Here is a 21,362-nt window from a genome sequence, read left to right as displayed (position 1 = left end):
CTCTGTTTCTGCTTTCTTTGTGTTGGAATTTTAAACTCCGATGGATTTATGAGGACTATATGGTTAACTGCTCTTCAGATCTCTGCAGGGTAAATAGAGACAGAGCTAGCTATCTTTGGAGGATGGTCTGGCAAAGCGAGACTAAATAAAACCTAAATAGCTTGAAAGTAAAATATGTTGTTTTTCCAACAAAGGTCAAGTTAAACGGAAAGGTTTCTCTGATGCAAACTGAAAGAAGTAAAGTTGGTGCACGAAGGGGGCATTTTACAGCTGCATCCTCTCATGGAGAGAAATGCTTCTGCCTTATCAGATCACACACCCTAATCTTTCCCTGCTTCTATTTTCTCCTCAGTGACAGTGGGGCTTCTGTCAGGGCCAAAACATCTGACAGCTATGTGGGCTAAAAACACCCTAGATATATTCCATGTATAAGCAGCAAGTCAGGTCTTCCAGCATCAATTTTCAATTGCGCAGAGTATAGTATATTTCCACTAATAAATGTAAGGAGGACAAAAGAGAATGTGCGTCACTCAATATGGTGTGGATTAATTGCCTGTAAATGGGTTCCATTTGTGATGTTTGGCACCCATTAGCAGACCCTGACTGTCACAGCTATTTGATCAATTTGGAGCTTATGTGTTTGTGTATAATAAGGAATAAGTGGTTAGAATAGCTAGAGACAGGGTGAGAGGGAATAAACGGGCTAAAGAGAATAGGAAGAATAAATGGTTTGTAAAAAGACATGGAGACATTGGCCGAGGAAAGTCAGGGTCAATACTGTCAGGGCACATTGACGCCAAACGAAAGCAAAATCGAGCAGAAAGCTTGAGCTCTGGTATCCTTAACACACTTACACACCACCATTGGCCAGCTTTATGGTAAGCTATAAGGTAACAGGAGGATGGATGGAACAACAAGGAGGAAGAGGAGGTGGGAGCTTGGATTCAGAGAATGCAGTGATGGATACAGTTACATCTGTACGTCTTCTAGCATGTTTCAGGCCAGCTTAGTGACAGTTGATCAAGGAGGGATTACTGACGGCTCAAGGCACAAAATATATTTCTGGAATTAGAAGACGTCTTATCAGATGGGCTCTGTTGCCTTTCCTTTCATATGCTACACATTCGCTGTGGCATCAGCAGCAGATGACACAAACACATGTGGGGGAGTGCATCAGCTCAAAAAAAGAGAGAGAGAGAGAGAGAGAGAGAGAGAGAGAGAGAGAAAAGATTTTTTTTCAGTTTAATGGTATAGATCTGAATAAAACAGGAGTGATGACATTCAGCATTAGGTTACTGTTATGTTTCTTCTCCTGTCCATAAACAAGGACAGTGATGAGTGGAACTATTCTTCTTTGAATACGCAAATATCAGTGCAGCAGAGAACATGTACAAAAATACTGCAGTAAGCACACCATTTCATTTCACTTGCAGTTTCAAGTGTTATAATTAGGTCCCTAATTGGCATTGTAACCATGGAGATGCCAAAAAATGAAGACGGAGCCTTAAGCACATAATTGTGTCCTTGCTTAACAACTTTCAGCTCACTGCACTAAAATCAACCTCTGCATGTTTAGTGTTCATCTACTGAAAAGGAGAACAGTTCACAATCTGGTAATTATACTGAGTCACTATCTGAATAGTCGGGCTAGACAAAAAAGCACTTGATCAACTACAGAGTAGTGGAGAGGTTTTTAAGGATTACAGAAAGAGAGCCAGAGAAAAGAAAAGTACATGAAAAACTGAGGTAAAATACAGAAAGATATGGAAGCAATGGAGAAAAGATCAGGAGGGAGGTAAAATAAACCCAATTTGTAACATCATCATCTTGTACAGGGTGGGGTTATCAGGGGGGAATGCAGGAGGTTTGGGTGGAGGAGCCTGATGAAAAGACTGATTAAAAGAAAATATGAAATGGAGAGGAATGCCGGTGGGCGGGGGAGGGGGGTGGGGGGGTTTGAATGGATGTTCTTTGAAGAGTGGAGAGACAGTAAATTGGCACCATGAAAATGAGGGAAAAGAAAATGAAGGAGGAAAAGAAAGGAGCAGATGGAAACTTATAGAATGAAGGGATATAGAGGACAGTGTGATGTGAACAACAAACAGAAAAGTATGTGCACAGGGTAGAAGTAATGAGAGAGCAACAACAATAATGAGATTAATAAAAAAATAATAATAAAAACGCCTGCAGTTTTAACAGCGCATCCACACTAAAGGGATACAAGAATTTGGATACCTCTGTCCATAAAATTGTGTACTTTTCTAGATTATTTTACCTTTATTTATTCAGGGAAGTTTCAATGAGAGGAAGCCTCTCTTTTGATCACCCTGACCCTGATCACATTCACACAGTCACAGCTGGAAGCTGCCCTGTACAACCACAGTCTGATCTGCTGGCCGCTGAGCAGCTCCACTTGAACGGTTAGGGTAAAGGGCCTTGCTCAAGGGCACCGCAATGGAAGTAATGAGGGAGGAGTGCTGCTTTTTCACTTTTACCACCCAGATTTATCCTGCCGGTTTTGGGATTGAACCGACAGCCTGCCGGTCACAAGCAAGAAGAGGCAGACAGATCGGAGGACGAGAAAATTAGAGAAAAAGTGGTTGAGAGAATGGAAAAGTGAGAGTGAGAAAAATATGCTGTTAAAAAAATATGAAAAGAAGATGATTAAAAGGTGAAAACAAAGGAGATTAAAGCAGCCTGTGAAATAAGATTACAGTTACGGAACTGAAAGAAGAAAGCCGTAAGGAAAAAAGCGACAAGAGAACAATAAAGAGCAGCAAAAAATAGAAAGGCCAAAAATAAATGAAAGCAATCCAAGACAAAATAGGGAAAAGACAATGAGAATACACAATCTGATGTTTACAGAGACACGTAAAAACTAATCACATGATGTTGCAGTTAGTATGATGAAGGCCTCTGACATGTTTTATTAAATGGGGAAAATTGTCAAAACTATTATAAGTTTATGTCAATTAAACAAGTTGTAGTGGTGCACTGGTGACCATGCTTTTGCTGATATTTTTGTGTCCCAGAGATGTTAACATGTGCTCAGTATCTGCCAGATTTTAGTCGTAACATCCTGTTCTTCTACCCATGAACTGTGCCCTACCCCCACCGGTAAGTACAACTTTGAGGTACTGGTTCTTATGCCTTATACAACATTCCTCTGACGCCTGCACTCAGAAGTGATGTTGCAGATTAAGAGGTTTAACATGACTCATGAGATAAACTTCTTAAAATATTGCTGTCAAAATGTCAAATTTGTAGCACCAAGAGCATTAAATAGTGTTGTTTTAGCTCTGTGGTAATGCATTTTTACATAATGTAGTGAGCAAATAATCCTTAATTTGAATTGAAAGCGTAAAAAAATCCCCAGATTGGAGATACAAGGTGGCATTATTGCAATACAGTTATGATTATGACACACTGCTGTAGTTTAGTGTATGATAATCAGGCTTAGCTGCACCAGAACCAACCATCAAATACTGTTTACTCATCAATATTTTAACCCTTTTCACAATGAGCCCTTTAATATTTCAATACTTGAGTACATTTACTGTGAACATGTGTTTTCAATGCAATATTTTTCTGTGGAATTGTTGCTTTTACTTAAACTAGTGCAGTGGCCGTTGAAAATGTGCCTGTTTGGAACGGGCGATTGCTTGGCCTGTGGTAGCCTATTGCTGCTTGTAGAATTCATCAAAACCAAATTGTACCCCAATATGACTTACAGAAGGACCCCAAACCATGCAACTCCACTGTATAGCCTACTTCTGACTTACAGTGTAGGCTACATCAGAGGAAGACATTGTACTAGCCTACTGTACCCGACAGAATGCTGCAGATTCAGAATGTAATCACAAAATATCACAATGAAAATGTGGAGTAATCAGACATTAGCGCCATGGACTCATGGCAGTGCGCTACCCATCCGGCTCATTATGAGAGCTAATCAGCACCTATATCTGCGTTAATCAACCACCTGACCCGGACCGTGTGTGTGCGTGTGCGTGCAGAGAGAGAGAGAGAGAGAGAGAGAGAGAGAGAGAGAGAGAGAGAGAGAGAGAGACGGTGTTGGGTTGTCTTGTGTCGGATCGTTAACAGATTTAAGATTTCAGCAGAGGTGTTCATTTCCATATGGTTTAGTGGCTTGACAGTTAACGGTGAAGTAGGGGATTTGCGGGGGGATTTTGACGATTTAATTAACCCGACGCAGGGTGAGATTTTCTCGCATTGCACAGCGCTCTGAAGTAATAATCTCCGAGATTAGGCTACATTATGTTCTGCTGCAGCTCACAGCAATTTAATAAAATAGCAGGAAAAGAGTCCCCCCACTGTTCTAAAGCGTTCTGCATGTGGCTTACACGGACACACGTCTCGCTTTATAATATAATAGGCTATATACACTCACCTAAAGGATTATTAGGAACACCTGTTCAATTTCACGTTAATGAAATTATCTAATCAATCAATCACACGGCAGCTGCTTCAATTCATTTAAGGGTGTGGTCCTGGTCAAGACAATCTCCTGAACTCCAAACTGAATGGCAGAATGGGAAAGAAAGGTGATCTAAGCAACTTTGAGCGTGGCATGGTTGTTGGTGCCAGATGGGCTGGTTTGAGTATTTCACAATCTGCTCAATTACTGGGATTTTCATGCACAACCATTTGCTGCAATCCTGGGGGGACGAAAATGCCTTGTTGATGCTAGAGGTCAGAGGAGAATGGGCCGACTGATTCAAGCTGACAGAAGATCAACTTTGATTCAAATAACCACTCGTTACAAACGAGGTATGCAGCAAAGCATTTGTGAAGCCACAACACGCACAACCTTGAGGCGGATGGGCTACACCAGCAGAAGACCTCACCGGGTACCACTCATCTCCACTAAAAATAGGAAAATGAGGCTACAATTTGCACGAGCGCACCCAAAATTGGACAGTTGAAGACTGGAAAAATGTTGCCTGATCTGATGAGTCTCGATTTCTGTTGAGACATTCAGATGGTAGAGTCAGAATTTGGCGTAAACAGAATGAGAACGTGGATCCGTCATGCCTTGTTACCACTGTGCAGGCTGGTGGGGGTGGTGGTGTAATGGTGTGGAGGATCCCTTTCGCCTTCAGAACTGCCTTAATTCTTTGTGTCATTGATTCAACAAGGTGGTGGAAGCATTCTTTAGAAATGTTGGCCCATATTGATAGGATAGGGTCAAACACGGTATTAGTATGGTGTTCCTAATAATCCTTTAGGTGAGTGTATAATACATAGATGTCACGCTCTGTCTGCACTTTTTGTCTGTGGTTGTGCTTTGCATGTGTGGGATTTCTAAACGTCCTTAAATTTGGGAATTTCGTTTGTTTATTCAAAGTCAAAGACAGTCCAAAGTAGAGCAAATTTGCACATTTTTTTTCGGTCTGAGGTGTATGTCACGTTTTAGCTGCCAAAGCTCCGCTGCTCTCTGTCTCTGGTCCTCAGGGTGAGAGGGGGAGTGGCCAGCGGCTAGAGCGGCAAAAGCCAATGTGTTCTTCTTTTACCTATATACAACGACATCTTTTGCATTTCTAATCCAAACAACATCAAACTTGGCACTGCGCTTATTCGAGCCCGTAGCAAGACACCTGTCAACGGTCCGAGAGATATGCGCATAACACCCACACAGACAGAGAGACAGAGAGACAGAAAGACGTTCCTGCAATTTATAGATAGATCCAGATTTTAATTCTTCCTTCACCTCTGCCACCAGCTTTTTTTAAACGGTCTAGGCCTACTTTTAAGACACCGTTGTCTTACCGAAAGAGATGGAGCACAAACTGCATTTAAATGCAGAAGAAAATCATGATTTGTTTCCTGCAGCAGGTTTGCAGCCTCCTTTAAGATGCTGTCACAGTGCTGTCTGTGGGCTGGCTGTCCATCAACATCTGTCATTACTGTCGGCAAAAGCAATAATTAATGTGCCATAATACTGGTTCAACACATTGGGTATAACGCCATATCAGTCCAATCATGCAAGCAATATATTTTTAAGTAATTGCCTGCCTGATAATCTCAGCAATGCAGTCACCCAACTCATTCAAATTACACAACATTATTGCATAGGGCTCACTTGTGTCTCTCATAATATGATTTGCAATAATTCATGCATTTTAGGCAGAATTTCAATGTTGTACTTGGTTGAGGTGCAGCTAATTTTATCATAATTGACCTGAGATGTGTTCTGTATTTAAATATCAATCTGTTGGGAATTAAAAGTACATTAGTGATCTCTGAAGTATAGTAGAATAGAAGTTAAAAGTAGTAGAACATGGAAATATTTATGCAACACCTCATAACTGTACTTAAGTGAGGTACTTGAGTAAATGCTAAATTACTTTTATACCATCGTTGACTTCATCTTTTTTATTACCATGTCACCTCATGGAAGTGAATGATGGATTAAGAAAAGCTTCTCTTGGGGTTATGAAGCATACCAATCAACAGAAAAATGTATTATTATTAAAAATATTAACCAGCAGGATGACAATGTGCTTAGACATACCATTATAAAGTTACTGGCAGGGGAAAGTTACTTAGTACATTCCCTCAAGTACAATATTAAGGTATTTCCATTTTCTGGCATTTAAAAAAAAGGGAAATATTTTTACTTCATCAAATGTACTGTACAGCTGCAGTAAGTTTGTGCAGATTAACATTCAAAATCAGATCATAAAACAGGATGCATAGTTTGTAGACTGAACAACCCAGTAGGCTATAAAGTAAATCAGCTCCACTTGAACCAAACTTGATTTATTTGATTAGGACAATGCACATTAATCAACATTTCTGTAAATGCACCAGTGGTAGCCAGTCAACTAATTTTCAACTGTAGTCCTAGATACTTAGCATGCATGTCCTATGGTGGTAAGTAACTGAAGTACCCAAATGAAACCCACGCAAGCACAGGAAGAACATGCAAACTCCACACAGACAGGCCCTGCCTGGACTGGGGATTGAACTCTGCAGTGCCAATTTCCTGTGAGGCAGAAGTGCTAACCACTGAGCCACCGTGCTGTCTAATAGTGGTGGTGCAACAATAATACAACTTTTTTTTGTAGAAGTAGTATCATATATATCATATTATATATATACAGTACAGGCCAAAAGTTTGGACACACCTTCTCATTCAATGTGTTTCTTTATTTTCATGACTATTTACATTGTAGATTCTCACTGAAGGCATCAAAACTATGAATGAACACATATGGAATTATGTACTTAAAAAAAAAGTGTGAAATAACTGAAAACATGTCTTATATTTTAGATTCTTCAAAGTAGCCACCCTTTGCTTTTTTTGATGACTCTGCAAACCCTTGATGTTCTCTCAATGAGCTTCATGAGGTAGTCACCTGAAATGGTTTTCACTTCACAGGTGTGCTTTGTCAGGGTTAATTAGTGGATTTTTTTCCCTTATTAATAAAAAAGCAAAGGGTTGCTACTTTGAAGAATCTAAAATATAAGACATGTTTTCAGTTATTTCACACTTTTTTAAGTACATAATTCCATATGTGTTAATTCATAGTTTTGATGCCTTCAGTGAGAATCTACAATGTAAATAGTCATGAAAATTAAAGGAAATACATTTGAATGAGAAGGTGTGTCCAAACTTTTGGCCTGTACTGTATATATATATATATATATATATATATATATATATATATATATATATTGATTCCTGGTACATGTAGTTGATAAGAGGTTACTTCTGTCATTTTTATTTTGAAATGCAGTTATTTTGTTTTATAGTTATATACTTTCAATTAAGTAAGACTTGCATATGGTTATTAGGGTATTAAAATAAAAAGATAAGAATAAAAGCTGTAGGTTAATAGTTTAATTTAAGAGTACTTTTGGACATATTTATTGTGTACCACTATACTGGCGATAGCCTAATAGATGTGGACCTCTTTAAACACTGTGTTGTTGATTTGACTCTCAGCTTTTATTGTGTGGATACAGTTATTTATTATACGTGAAATTAAATTAAAAATGTTCTAATGTAAATTATTATGTCCCTGTGTGGCGAATATTAGAGATAAAAGTGAGTTTTGGGCCTGCAGCCCCGAGTGATTCTGCCAGTAAGTCTAACAACAGTACAGTGCCGAGAAATTGTGCCACCTGGTTTCCCCCGAGAGAACTACTCACAGTAAACTCTGATTTCTGTTCATTAGGGTCCTAGAATTGCGATCCTGAAAATGCAGTATCCGACATAAGATGACAGATCACATGCGACCTCTGCAAAACCGCCCTTAAAGATAAGAGAATATTAAGCAAATCATAATTCTTGTTACAGCTGTTGTAAGATAATGTAATAAATGCTTAAATTAACCTACTTTATTGTAAGAATTTCTGATTGACTTTTTAAAATTATGACAGTGGAACGGACGCTACAATGGCATCCTGCGAAATAATTTTTATTGAGCTCTTTAGACGATTCAGATGTAGCCTACTTATGCTCTTAAACAAATGGCTTTTAGCTTTTGAAGACAGCTTGTTTTCTTTTGAAAGGCCGTTGTTATATATGGAGACACTATTCATGCATCAGATTAAAATACAATTCAGCCAATGAAAGTACCATGAAAGTGAGAAAATGGTCATTTTCTCCAAATAAAAATATCATTAAAATAAATCCTTCTCTTGCATTGAGAACCATGAAAGATTACATGGGAGCATAACATCCTGTCTTTGTTTGAAGTTTAATTTCTTATATCTTTGTTTTTTTGTTTTTTTTAGGATAATTTATAATCATTTGCAAGAAATCCCAGTAAAACAATGTGGCTATTCTTTCCAGATGTTTATTCCTCCCTGTTGTTTTTCTCTCTAGCATATATTCATTCTTTTAGCTAATAATATAGCTACTTCACACCAGAAATCGGAGAGAGTTTGACATGAAATGGAGGATTTGCAATTAGTCTTAACTTTTGTGCTAAACATTAATGTAGGCTAAACTATGCAACTTGGACAGTTTACGTAGTATCACCGGATGAATAGACGTGTAAATCTAGAAGAAGTGATAGCAGCCAGATTGCAATCCAATCTGTAGCATTATGCATTTCAGTGCTGTGGCACAGATTGTGCCTGTAGCCTACAAACAAATAATAACTTATTAAGCCTAAATAATAACACATTTGTGGTGGCCATTATTTGGCTACCATACCTTTAAATTTCCCATGATCCCTCACGGTTTTTTGAAGGTTTTGATTCAAGACTACTTACAAACAACAGAGACGATCTTTTGAAAGAGCAACCGGTCGTTCGCATTGTATAAGATTAGGCTATTATTGATTAACGTTATACTGCGGGACCATTTCCAACTTTTGTGACACCGTGATTGTGAATAACCGTCGTCCGGCTTACTATTTATACAGCGTGCACACCTTTTAACATCCGGGCATTCAGAAGGCTTGCAATCTGGGCTACATGCGGAGGACCTAGTTTCTCACTACCGCCCAGGGGAAAGTCCCCGGACTCGTGGCAGAAAGTGTCTCTGGTTGAAACCAGTGTCGGCTCACGCTACACCGTTCGTAAGCAGAGACGTTCTCTGAACAGAGCTTGGTGATCGTGGGCCGACTTTGTCAGCGTTGATAGTAATGCAAGCAGTTACAAACGCGGAAACAGAACGGGGCTCATTCTCGGAATGCACACTTTTGCCCTCATTCAAACAAATCTTGATAACAAGTAGCTCCTACCCCCCTAGCTACTCAGTAGCGTTGCAGTGCATGTTTACGTCGAGAACACATGATGTGAACTTGTTAGGCTACTTCATAAACTGCTTGAAAGCAAACTCAATTTATTAGAGCTCGAGATGAAAATAGGCTACGTAGCCTACACCATCTATCTCCCTCTCTTGCATTGCATGTTGGCTACCAAAGAATTTCTAATATTGGCTACCGATAGGCTATTGTTTATTTGCATATAGAGAAGCCTACTATTTTATGACTTTCTTTTATAATGTTTTTAATATTTAATATTGTTTTTAATGTCAGGGAGTGCAATCGCAATTTTGTTGTATTGCTGTCTTGCACAGCAGTATAATGACAATAGTTTCTTATTTTATCTTATCTATTATGTCCTATTTTATACAGGCTATGATTATACCGCATTAATATGTTTAGATCGCCATCTTGTGGTTGAAAAAGTGACGTGCAACCCATTAGCGCCAAGCCAAGTGCCTAATTCAGGGAAATCAACCTGACATTATCAACTATAATTTTGCAAAAAGAAACGTAAAAAAAATCTAGACGAATAATGTCACAGCCTCTTTTAACCATAGACTGTTAATATTAACTAATAATATACAGTCTATGCTTTTAACCTTTTTCTTATGAAGTGCACCGAACGTTTATAAATTTTGCGATAATAGGCATGAATTGTTTGATATTTTAACAACTCAAACAACTCAGATAGTTATAATTCTGTAACTATAAACTGTCTTTATTTTTTCCAACCGTACAGAATATCCAGTAAAATAATTTCAATAGCTGATATTACTCTTAGAAAATCTATATATCTAGCCCAGTATGTGTCTGTACCCTCCTAAAGTACTGCCCCTGTTGTTATGGGGCAGTATGAGCACACTGGCTCTGTAATGCTGTTTACAAGTTTTGTCCTGTTTGAACACCTGGTGGCAATTTTTACAATTAGCCAACATGGATGGATGGTGAAAATAAAGTGGTGAATCAGGTGATACATAAACATTATGTGCCTCATCATCATTATTCTGAAGTGGCAGCACTGAACATGGCCAGTGGGTCTCCATTTTCTCTCTGGTGTCACCTTTCTGCACGACAGAACAAAGACACTTGTTTTCCCATGTTGACACCACTAGAGGGAGCACCGGATCTACAGCATCCTTCCTAATACACTCTGACATGAATGCACACACAGACACACATGGATATACTGTATATTACTGGATTAGGCAGCACACACAAAGATTACAGCATCACATGGTGGCCCCTCCAAATGGTGTCTACCAGTAACCTGCCTCCCCTTCTGAGCTATCCCATCATTCATTTGGAGTGGGTTTAGGCTCACACAGCAGCAGCAGCAGCAGCATCACAAAGGTTCAGCTCCTCCCTGCTGTATCCTGGAGAGACAGAGGGAGGGAGGGAGGGAGCGATAGAGGATCAGGGTCAGATGAATTGCAGTCTGAGTGACGAAGGCAGTGTTTGCAAATGAAGAGGAGAGTATGTGTGCATGTGTGTGAGAGAGGACGAATCAGGGAGGGCTAGAGAGAGAGCTTGGGGTGGGGGGGATTGTGTGTGTAAGGGGAAACAGAGAGGAAATCCAGGCAGGAGGACGAAGTGGACATAATCGGAGGAAGGGAAAGGGGGCAGGAGGAAAAAGACAAAACAAGGGGACCCAGATAAAGAGGGAAGATGGCTGAGCCGGAGCTGAAATTACGGAGCAGCCGGGAGAGCGTTGCCAAGGCGGTGAGCCAGGAGAAGATGGGGGGTAGGTACAGTGCATGCTCACACTCCTGTAGATACCACATGGTGCAGGGCTGCATTATTCCGCCATGCGCTCTGATGCAACATTGCCTGATGCAAAAGTACATTGAGAGTGATGTGGCTATAGAGATGCATCATGGTGTTTTGGGTGTCTGTGTGGTAGTGATACAGGACTGAGGTGTCAGGTGAGGAAATGTGACACATATTATGAAATAGAGCTTGCGTTTACAGGTGGGCCCTTTCTTGGCTGTGTAAATAGAATTACCTAATGCTGTGCGTGTCAACATAAACAGAGGGAGAGGTACATTAGGAAAACAAGTTTCTTCAGAAACAGTTTTTTTTAAATATCCAGATGAGCCTGTTTAACCTGTTTTTTTCACAGTCCATGCTACACATTTCTCCCAAATTGCTGAATCCAAATGCACACTGCTTGACACGTGGACATTAGAAAACAATGTCTGTTTTGTTCTTGTTTTCATATAACAAGTGTGGTATTTTATTCTGATAAATGAATCAGTGCCTGAAATATCAAAAGCAAATTAAGAATACTTCATTACTTTGATAATTTTCTCTTTTATTTGTGACCACTGGCAACACCAAACGGCCGTACCTCAAATGTGAAACTCTCATGTCTCATCTCCTGGTCTGCTGTCCTCTCTCCTCCAGCAGCTGAAGCAGACCCAGACCAAGATGATCTGATTGTAGAGCACCCAGCGTCTCCGTCTACACCCATGGTCCCTGCTCCCACTGATGCAGGCCCTACCATCGACTCGCCTGCCAAAGAGAAGATCGTGCTCAAACGCAGCATCACTCTCTTCAATGGTGTGGGAATGATCATAGGCACCATCATCGGCTCTGGCATTTTCGTCACTCCAACAGGTGTGATCAAAGAGACCGGCTCAGCTGGGCTCTCCCTAATCATCTGGTCTGCCTGTGGAGTGATCTCTACCATGGGCGCCCTATGCTACGCTGAGCTGGGCACAACCATCACGAAGTCGGGGGGAGACTACACTTACATCCTGGAGGTGTACGGCGAACTGGCGGCTTTTCTAAAGCTGTGGGTGGAGATGCTCATTATCAGACCGTCATCACAGTATGTGGTGTCGCTGGTGTTTGCTACCTACCTTCTGAAACCTCTCTACCCAAACTGCAGCGTGCCTGACAGTGCAGCCAAGCTCATTGCCTGCTTGTGTCTTAGTGAGTGGGGATTGTTGGCTGGGGTTACCTTGCAAAGACTTTATTTTCTTTCTTTACAGATGACATATAATCAAATTCACTTTTTTGATACACTCAATTGCAGGTGATTATATCTTATCTATATCTTTTCTATCTCCCCACCTCCAGCCTCCCTGACGTTTGTAAACTGCATAAGTGTGAGAGCGGCCACCAAGGTGCAGGACTTGTTCACAGCTTCCAAATTGCTAGCCCTGATCATCATCATCCTCTTTGGCTTCATCCAGATTTCCACAGGTGAGTCCCACTTACTCACTGACTGAGCCACCAATTGTTTGTCATGGTTAGGCTCATTCAGAGACAATGTAAAACTTAGCTGCAGAGCATTCTGTGGTTTACAATACACAAAGAGACCAAAATCAGTGATAATAACACATGATTCCAACAGACTAATGTTATTACTCAAACTGATATCAATTGCCAGCTGGGTTTTGCAGTTTAGTCTATTTTACCATCTGGTATAATTTCCAATGTGAGTACAGTAACATCTTGATCACTACTCAATGCTGAGATAAGTGGATGAGTTAGACAAGTTGATACTAAGTCCAATCTCTTGTAAAACCTTATTGTTAGACCAAGAAAATACATGGAAAACAAGCTCATCACTTTAGTGTGAAAGAAAAACTGCTTCTTGTTTGATGCGCATGTGATGAGGCATGAGGCAATTCATAGTATGATTACCTCGGCCAAATTAAAGATATTTTTTATTTAATTGTATTACTGCCTTTGGCTGACACTTTTAAAACCTTTTAAATGGATTCTAATCGCTTTGCACTGGCGTCTTTTTTGAAACTGAAGTATCATCATACTTTACTTCAAATCCTCTTTGATGGGTATTTGTGTGTTTTCTTTTCTCCCAGCAAATATTGCTTTCTCCACCGTTCAATATAAGTGTGTATTTTCCAGAATGCAGCTGACGCTATATAATAATAATAATAATAATAATGTAGGTATTACCAAAATATAGTTATATCCATCACTGCTGAAACTGAGGTTTATTTCTTTTGTCTCTAATGAGCAACAAATTGCTGACTAACACTAATGAGCCCAACCAAGCAGACTGCCCTTGTTTCAGTTTGTTAGCACAATTGATGAGTTTGAACACAAGGCTTGTCTGTCTGCAGCTATGTGTTTGAGTCTGAGCAAGTGTGCAGCCATGTACATGTGTTTCTGTGTGGGTGTACTTTGAAGTTGAACACTGATGAGCATAATTGGTTTAATACGTGACTCATCTGTACGATATATATGTAGGCCTATATCCCCTGTAAATATGTAACATGTACAATATGTAACAAACCATGATATAATTGATATAGTTATACTAGGGAAATAGTGGCATGACATTTTAGAAACATTGATGCTGTAAAAATAGACAATTTCTCTGCCTGCATTAATTCATTGTCCTTAAAATGAATCTCAATATGAACTGAATCTGTCATGCCATTGCTCTATATGGAGGCAGCCACTGCTGATATGATTCACAAGTGCAATGTCAACTTCATCTTGAATAAAACAAGATAGATATGTTTTATAAAACTTAAATAGTAAAGCAACAGAATCAGCTCCAGTCACGTCATTTAAAATACAACAGCGCGAGAAGACAGGGTGGCCATCGTTTGCTTCATGCTACATCTGCTGCCCCACCGTCCCCCCCTTTTTTTTTGCAAGACCCTGCCCACCACCATTGTGCGCCACACTGTGTTACCATGGAAACTAGGCGGGGAAGCTTGCCGGCTGTTGTCACACTGTGGTCTTTCAGAGTGAGAGAGAAGGACAGAGTGAGAAAATAATGTGTGCGTAATATGCCTCGTGGAAAACAGAGTCATTACCATCTGAGGAGAGAGGTAGAGGAAAGAACTCAAGACTTCAAACACACAAACACACACACACATACACACACACACACTTGTGTCAGCTGAACAGATCCTGGTTATGTTTAGTTTCAGTACATCTAAGCAGATGCTCAAAACTGGAAGCAAAATGTTTAGAGTCCCAGCTGGCTAGTTTAAAATGTCAAGCCTGTCGACGGGCAGGCAGCAACAGCCTGGCCTTGATGCAAGAAGTAAAAGCAGCGGCCCTGAATGAGAATCCATTAGATGTCGATGAAACCACACGATTCATGAACTTCATGAACTAAAGCTTTTAAGTGAAGAGAGAGAAATGTTTCAATTGTTTTAGATTCCTTTAACTTCTTCTAACGGTATTCCTGTGTGTGTGTGTGTGTGTGTGTGTGTGTGTGTGTGTGTGTGTGTGTGTGTGTGTGTGTGTGTGTGTGTGTGTGCAGGTGATGTGCCGTACCTGAAACCAGACAAGGCATTCGAAGGCAGCAAACTGGGAGTGGACAATATTGTCTTAGCTCTGTACAGTGGTCTCTTTGCTTTTGGAGGCTGGTGAGACCTTTGTGATCTATGTTGATGTAATTATAGACCAGAAATTAAAATTATTTATTCATAGCTGCCAAGTGATTGCTTTGCAAAACAATATTCAGTAATTCCAGTATTTATCCAATCCCTAAAATATTGTTGAACTCTATTTATTTTAGGAATTACCTGAATTACGTGACTGAGGAGATGATCAATCCAGAGAGGTGAGTTTGTTTACCATAAGTTGATTGCATGGAGATACAGTGTACAAGTGACATGATGCCCCTTATATTTTACTCCAATCCAATACAAAAAGCAGTCTCAAAAACGGCAGTAGAGCTGAATCAACAGTTCTTGACAAAAGCAAATTACAAGCTTGAGTTTTGGATTGTCTAGCACGGCTGACCACTACTTACATAGAAAATGCTATGGTCACATTTGTGTTTATCTGTGTTTTTTGCCCCCAACGACTCCTTCCAGACAGCGCTGCCTGGAAGGCACTAGGATTAGGCACTGATTATGGTTAGGGTTAGGGTTAAGGTTAGGGTTAGGTGCCTTGGAGCCGTTGGGGGCAAAAAACACCATTGAGCCACATTTTCCAACTGGATTGCATAAAATTGAACACACATTAAATCACTGATCTCATAAATACAAAGAAAACAATCCAATATTATTAGATATGTTATTTCCTCAAGTGACCTTTGACCTCCCCCCATAGAAACCTGCCCTTGTCCATCATCATATCCATGCCGATAGTGACGGTGGTGTATGTTCTGACCAACCTCGCCTACTTCACCACCATCTCTCCTGAAGTCATGGTCGAGTCTGAGGCTGTTGCCGTGGTGAGCTTCAAACTTCTGTCATACATTTACCACAGCTACAACTTACAGGCTGTAACTCAAAGCCATCCGTTGCATTTTGTTGGTAGGTTGTATTTTCTCATATATGTTTGTGCTGTTTGGCAGAGTTTTGGGGAGTACCATCTTGGTGTGATGTCCTGGCTGATTCCTGTCTTTGTGGGACTGTCCTGCTTCGGAGCCGTCAACGGATCCCTGTTCACCTCAGCACGGTGTGTGTTTGGACATAGAGAGTAAAACTTCTGTCAAAGTAGCATTTTGATGCTCCTTTACAACAGTTTATAACTGTTATAGTTAATTCAATATGTTTGGGGTGGGAACTAAATTTCGGGAGTTCTTGTTCGGTGGATGTGAGTTTAAAAGTTAAAAAAAAATATATATATATGAAAAACCAAACCAGTTTTGAGCACAATATTCCTTTGCAATGATTAAACGGCAGTCAGACATAGGTCTTTGTGGGGTTAAACACTGTAAAATGTTCCATATGATATCAGGGTAAATCTGAGACTGTTACTGGTTGGAAAATATTATTAAGGCCAACTATTTCATCACTAAATAACCATAACAAAGCTTTCTCTCTTCTAGGTTGTTCTATGCTGGAGCTCGAGAGGGTCAACTCCCTGCTGCTCTGGGTTTGGTCCACACAGACCTCTTCACACCAGTGCCATCGCTCATCTTCACAGTAAGATGCCTGCTACTAACAGATATGATCTAACATCTTGCTTTTGTGTTTTATAAATGATCAACTTTAAAATTATTGGTATCAAATAAGCCCAACAGTCTACTATGACATCCAATGAGGTTTTAGTAAATAAAGGTGTATTGAGTCATGTATGACTTTTATTGACTATTGTCTATCTGCAACAGCATCAAAAGTTTTCTGATGTGTGTCCTCCAGTTTTGAGCGGTTAAATGTTGTTGTTAGTTTTTAGTTATTTTTATTAATTTCAATTCAATTCAATTCAATTCAATTTTATTTATTTATAGTATCAAATCATAACAACAGTTATCTCGAGACACTTTACAGATAGAATAGGTCTAGACCACACTCTATAATTTACAAAGCCCCAACAATTCTAATAATTCCCCCAAGAGCAAGCAGTGCGACAGTGGCGAGGAAAAACTCCCTATTAGGAAGAAACCTCGGACAGACCAAGGCTTTTGGTAGGCAGTGTCTGACGGTGCCGGTTGGGGATGTGATTAACAGTGGCAATAATTAGTTAATTAGACAAGCTTTCTTTTGTCAAAGCCCCTAAAATTAGTTACAACTCCCTGAATGTTCACAGCATGAACGCATTTAGCATAACACATATTCCAGAAGAACATATTTCCAAATAACTTGAGGCGTACGTGTGTGTTTATATGCTACAAGACTAATACAAAACTTCCTTTTCCCTTGTGTCAGTGTTTGCTGTCCATGATGTACGCCATCTCCCAGGACATCTTCTCTGTCATCAATCTCTTCAGCTTCTTCACCTGGCTGTGTGTTGGTATGGCCATTGCTGGCATGCTCTGGCTGCGCTTTACCAAGCCCGACCTCAGAAGGCCAATTAAGGTAGAGTACCCTAGTCTGAAAGGTTGTGTTGCATATAATAATCACTAAGAGGTATACAAGTGATGTAAGACCTTTGCTCTACCTGAACCTCAGCCAGTTTCTTTGTCTGCCCAAAACATCAACATGTCTCCTGGTTTCATCGAGCATCCACCTATTATTATTATTATTATTATTTATTATTAAAAAAATGAAAGCTCCATTGTATCACTGCTCCTGTTGTCGGTTGGAAGTGGAACCATACTGTGTTTTCAGAATAGGAGGGAGTGGTGTTTGCACACATATACATGGCTCTTTGTTTCTGTTTCATGATGGGAATATTATTTTGGTTGACCAGTCTTTCATCTTTCCTTTGAGCCTAAGGCTCTCTTCCCATTTGTTTTAAAAGATGAACCTCTAACAAGGAGTAAATATAGTTCAAACTTCAAGTACCAACATAAAAGTGTAAGTACTTATCATGCAGAATGGCCCATTTATTATATAATTGGAGACCACTTGAATTACAATTTGTTGAAATATTATTATGGAATTGTTGCCCAACCAGGCAAAAATAAATGGCAGCTGATAAAGATGGAAATAATTTTAATTACTTTATATACTGATGGGTGAGTACCTTGTGAATTGCCCCTGGAAATCAATAAAGTCATATCTTAAAGTATATTGATACATCATAATTTACTTGTTGATTCTATTTTGTATTATTCATTTTAATTTGTAGTAACCAGTGAAAGTTATCAAATAAATGTAGTGGAGTCAAAAGTAAAATCTTCCCTCTGAATTTTAGTGGAGTGGCGGTATACAGTAACAGAAAATTGAAATACTTAAGTAAAGCACAAAATTTGTACAGTATTGAGAAAATGTACTTATTTACTTTCCACCACTGGTTTTAATTGATTATATACACAAATAACCCAATTAGGCAAATAACTTTGACTGCTTATCATTATCTTATTACATCATCAGTCAAAGTTGCATTATTATGATGCCTTTACATTATTTAGTTCATGACATTTATAGTTTTGCTTACATTTTCCAGCTTTTTAGAGATGCATATATTATTTCACAAACGTATTACTGTACATAACCATAGGCAGCAATGTTGTCATGAAAAAAAGACTAAATTAATAAATTAAATTAAAACATTTCAGAAGATCCATTCTCTAAAAATGCCGTAACTTTTTCAAATATTAGTATTTTATCTACTCTCCTCTTCCTCTCTTTGTTCTAACAGAAACAAACAGCTACATCTATTGTATTTTCTTTCTGCAGGTGTATCTGTTCATTCCTGTGACTTTCGTTTTGGGCTGTGTCTTCATGATCGTTGTGTCCTTCTGGGCAGCTCCATTTGAGTGCCTGTTAGGCAGCGGCATTATTCTTACAGGCATCCCGGCGTACCTACTGGGCTACAAGTGGAAAAAACCCCATGTGATCAAGAAGATGCTGGGTGAGTGAGCCATTTTAGTTGTTTTTTTTAATACCGTCTTTGTCTATTTGTTTAGGCAGGGCCGGAGAAGCATTCATTACAGTTTTTTGGGAAATCCTGTGAGAATATCCAGTGCAGCTGTGGTCATTGATACATTTGGTTTGTTTATATAGTCGGCTTGAAGGACTCAAACCAAGGTGTTGATCCAATGTGTAATACAATCTGACAACATTCGAGCCTACAGTGACCCGGAAAAAGAAAACAGACAGGGCTGATAGAGCTGATGTGATGAGTTGTTTCTCCTCAGAAATCTTCACCATGTTCTGTCAGAAGATCTTCATGTCTGTTCCTGAGGAGAGGGAGCAGCGCGAGGCGGATGAATAATGCTGGACAGACTGAACAAGATGGACTGTCATTATCTTCGCCTGAACATTCTTAATATGTTTATATTAATTCACTTGTGATTTGGCTAAAGCAGTTTTTTTAAAGGCATATTTTGTGAACACTACAAAATGTTTAAAAAACTTGAAAAATCTTCGTCAGGTTATTGACATTTTCCAAGAATGCTAGAACATGCTTACATGTTGTATGTTAGTTAGTTAATGGAGAGTCATGCTATGATCTTAAAATGTGAGTAATTGTTGCAGACACATAATTAATTGTGTGTGTTAGAAGTTGCCCACAATATACTCTGGTGGCCTAAAACATACAAGTTAATTGTTCACCTAAAGTTTACAAATGAGTGGCTTAGTGAGACATTTGATAAAAACTAACAACCAAGCTTCACATATTTTATTATAGTTTACAGTTTTATTGAATATGAAAGCTAATAACCTTTGAGTTAAAACTGAGGACTTTCTGTTACGGTCAATGATGTATGGACTAATTCAAAGTAAAAAGACATAAGGAACATACGTAACTGACAGTGTACAGTGTAAGATCAGGCTTGGTAGAGGAAATAGTTAACTAGCATTACACTGATTACATTATACACATACGCTACTAATATTTGTGGTAATGACAACTGATTTCAATATTTGTATTTTTTGTATGCATTTGTAAAATGAATCCACAACACTATCTGCAAGCACAAGCTAAAGTGAGATAAAACAGTGTATGTAATGTTTCCTGAAGATATGTTGCTGTAAGCAGGTCTCTTTCTTGTATTATAAATTCACATTAACCCGTGTCAGAGTCAGTGCTCCACATTTTGATGAAATGACAGTGGATACCAGCGGTTGTTTGTGAGGCATTATTATAAGAAACTGAAGACCTGCGTAGATGTCCTTCTGGTTGTGTTTAGAAGACTCCATTGTAGCGTTAGTGTTTTTTATTGCTTGTATCATTATTATCTGTGCCAGCCATGTGTTGATATTCCAGTTTTTCTTTGTTGCATTGGCGCTAAAAGACCAAAATGAATGTTGCAAATTTAGTGACATCAGCTTTGCTTTTATATTTTACCTATACAATCTTACTTTTAAAGTGAATATCTGGGGTTTTCCCAAAGTTATTGTAAGCACATTACCAGTCTACTCAAGATAACAGTCGCAGAGGGAAGTGAAGGAGGGTCAGCCTCTACAGTCCAGGTTTTGCAGGACACTGCCGGGTCAACTGGAAATGCATACAGTAAAATTGAATAATAATGCATAGACACAAAACAAAAAATAGTGCCATTTTTCCAACATAAATGGAGCTGAAGTGTTTTGAATTTCTCACAACGGCAGACAGAAGTATGAGGGAAAGGCTGAAAGAATGGAAATTGGAAAGCATCACAACAAACTGGACAATGATCAACCAAAGTTTAAAAATACCACTATGTAAATAAATCTACATATAAAAGAAGTGTGAATACATCTTCAGTATAATTACCACCTGATGGCAACAACGCCCTAACAACTCTAATGAAAATGGAAGTTGATATGAAAGTTTATTACAAACTTTTGAACATAATGCACCTTTTTCGCACCAATATTTATTTTTCTTCAACAGTCAGATAGCTAGAGGCACAACAATGAACAGCACTATAGATGAAGAAATAGCCTAATTATTAATGTGCCCTTAAAGCTTTAGTGCGCTATCATTGAAGGCTTGTATCATGTGGACGCGCCGGCAGATTTGTTGTCATTACTTAAAATTCTAGCCTGGGAAAACCCTGACGAACTGCCGGCAAATTTGAGATTTGGTCTGCAAGTCAGTCTGGCCATTCAAGCCCATTTCCAATTTTTTCAAAATCGAGGCACCAGTCATTGGCTTTACAAGATGACCATAGCGCAGCAAGTAGCTTTTTGTTTACGTTCAACATGACGGCCACTATACCGAAGCGCAGCAACTCGTTGATGCCGCTGCTACGTCACCCCGGATCGTTGGTCTGATTGGTTGGACTATCCAAAACGCCCAGAGGCATTTGAGCAGCGTCCGTTGGTGACGCCCCTTTGGAAATGAGCTGTG

The 21,362-nt window shown here is 39.4% G+C and overlaps 1 protein-coding gene across 1 annotated transcript; it reads left to right on the top strand.

Annotated features, from left to right (window-relative positions):
* Positions 1–11,414: 11,414 nt before the first annotated feature.
* LOC114558542 (large neutral amino acids transporter small subunit 1) lies at positions 11,415–19,298 on the top strand. The gene is made up of 11 exons (XM_028582602.1): positions 11,415–11,490; positions 12,153–12,683; positions 12,831–12,956; positions 15,004–15,109; positions 15,262–15,306; positions 15,801–15,924; positions 16,048–16,151; positions 16,525–16,621; positions 17,345–17,494; positions 18,761–18,935; positions 19,222–19,298. The coding sequence occupies exons 1-11, from the start codon at positions 11,415–11,417 to the stop codon at positions 19,296–19,298; spliced, it is 1,611 nt and encodes a 536-aa protein (XP_028438403.1).
* The last annotated feature ends 2,064 nt before the right edge of the window (positions 19,299–21,362 follow it).

Source organism: Perca flavescens, chromosome 7 (assembly GCF_004354835.1).
Source record: "Perca flavescens isolate YP-PL-M2 chromosome 7, PFLA_1.0, whole genome shotgun sequence".
Lineage (NCBI taxonomy): Eukaryota > Metazoa > Chordata > Actinopteri > Perciformes > Percidae > Perca > Perca flavescens.
Note: the sequence above shows the minus strand (reverse complement) of the source record. Positions and strands in the feature narration are given on the sequence as shown.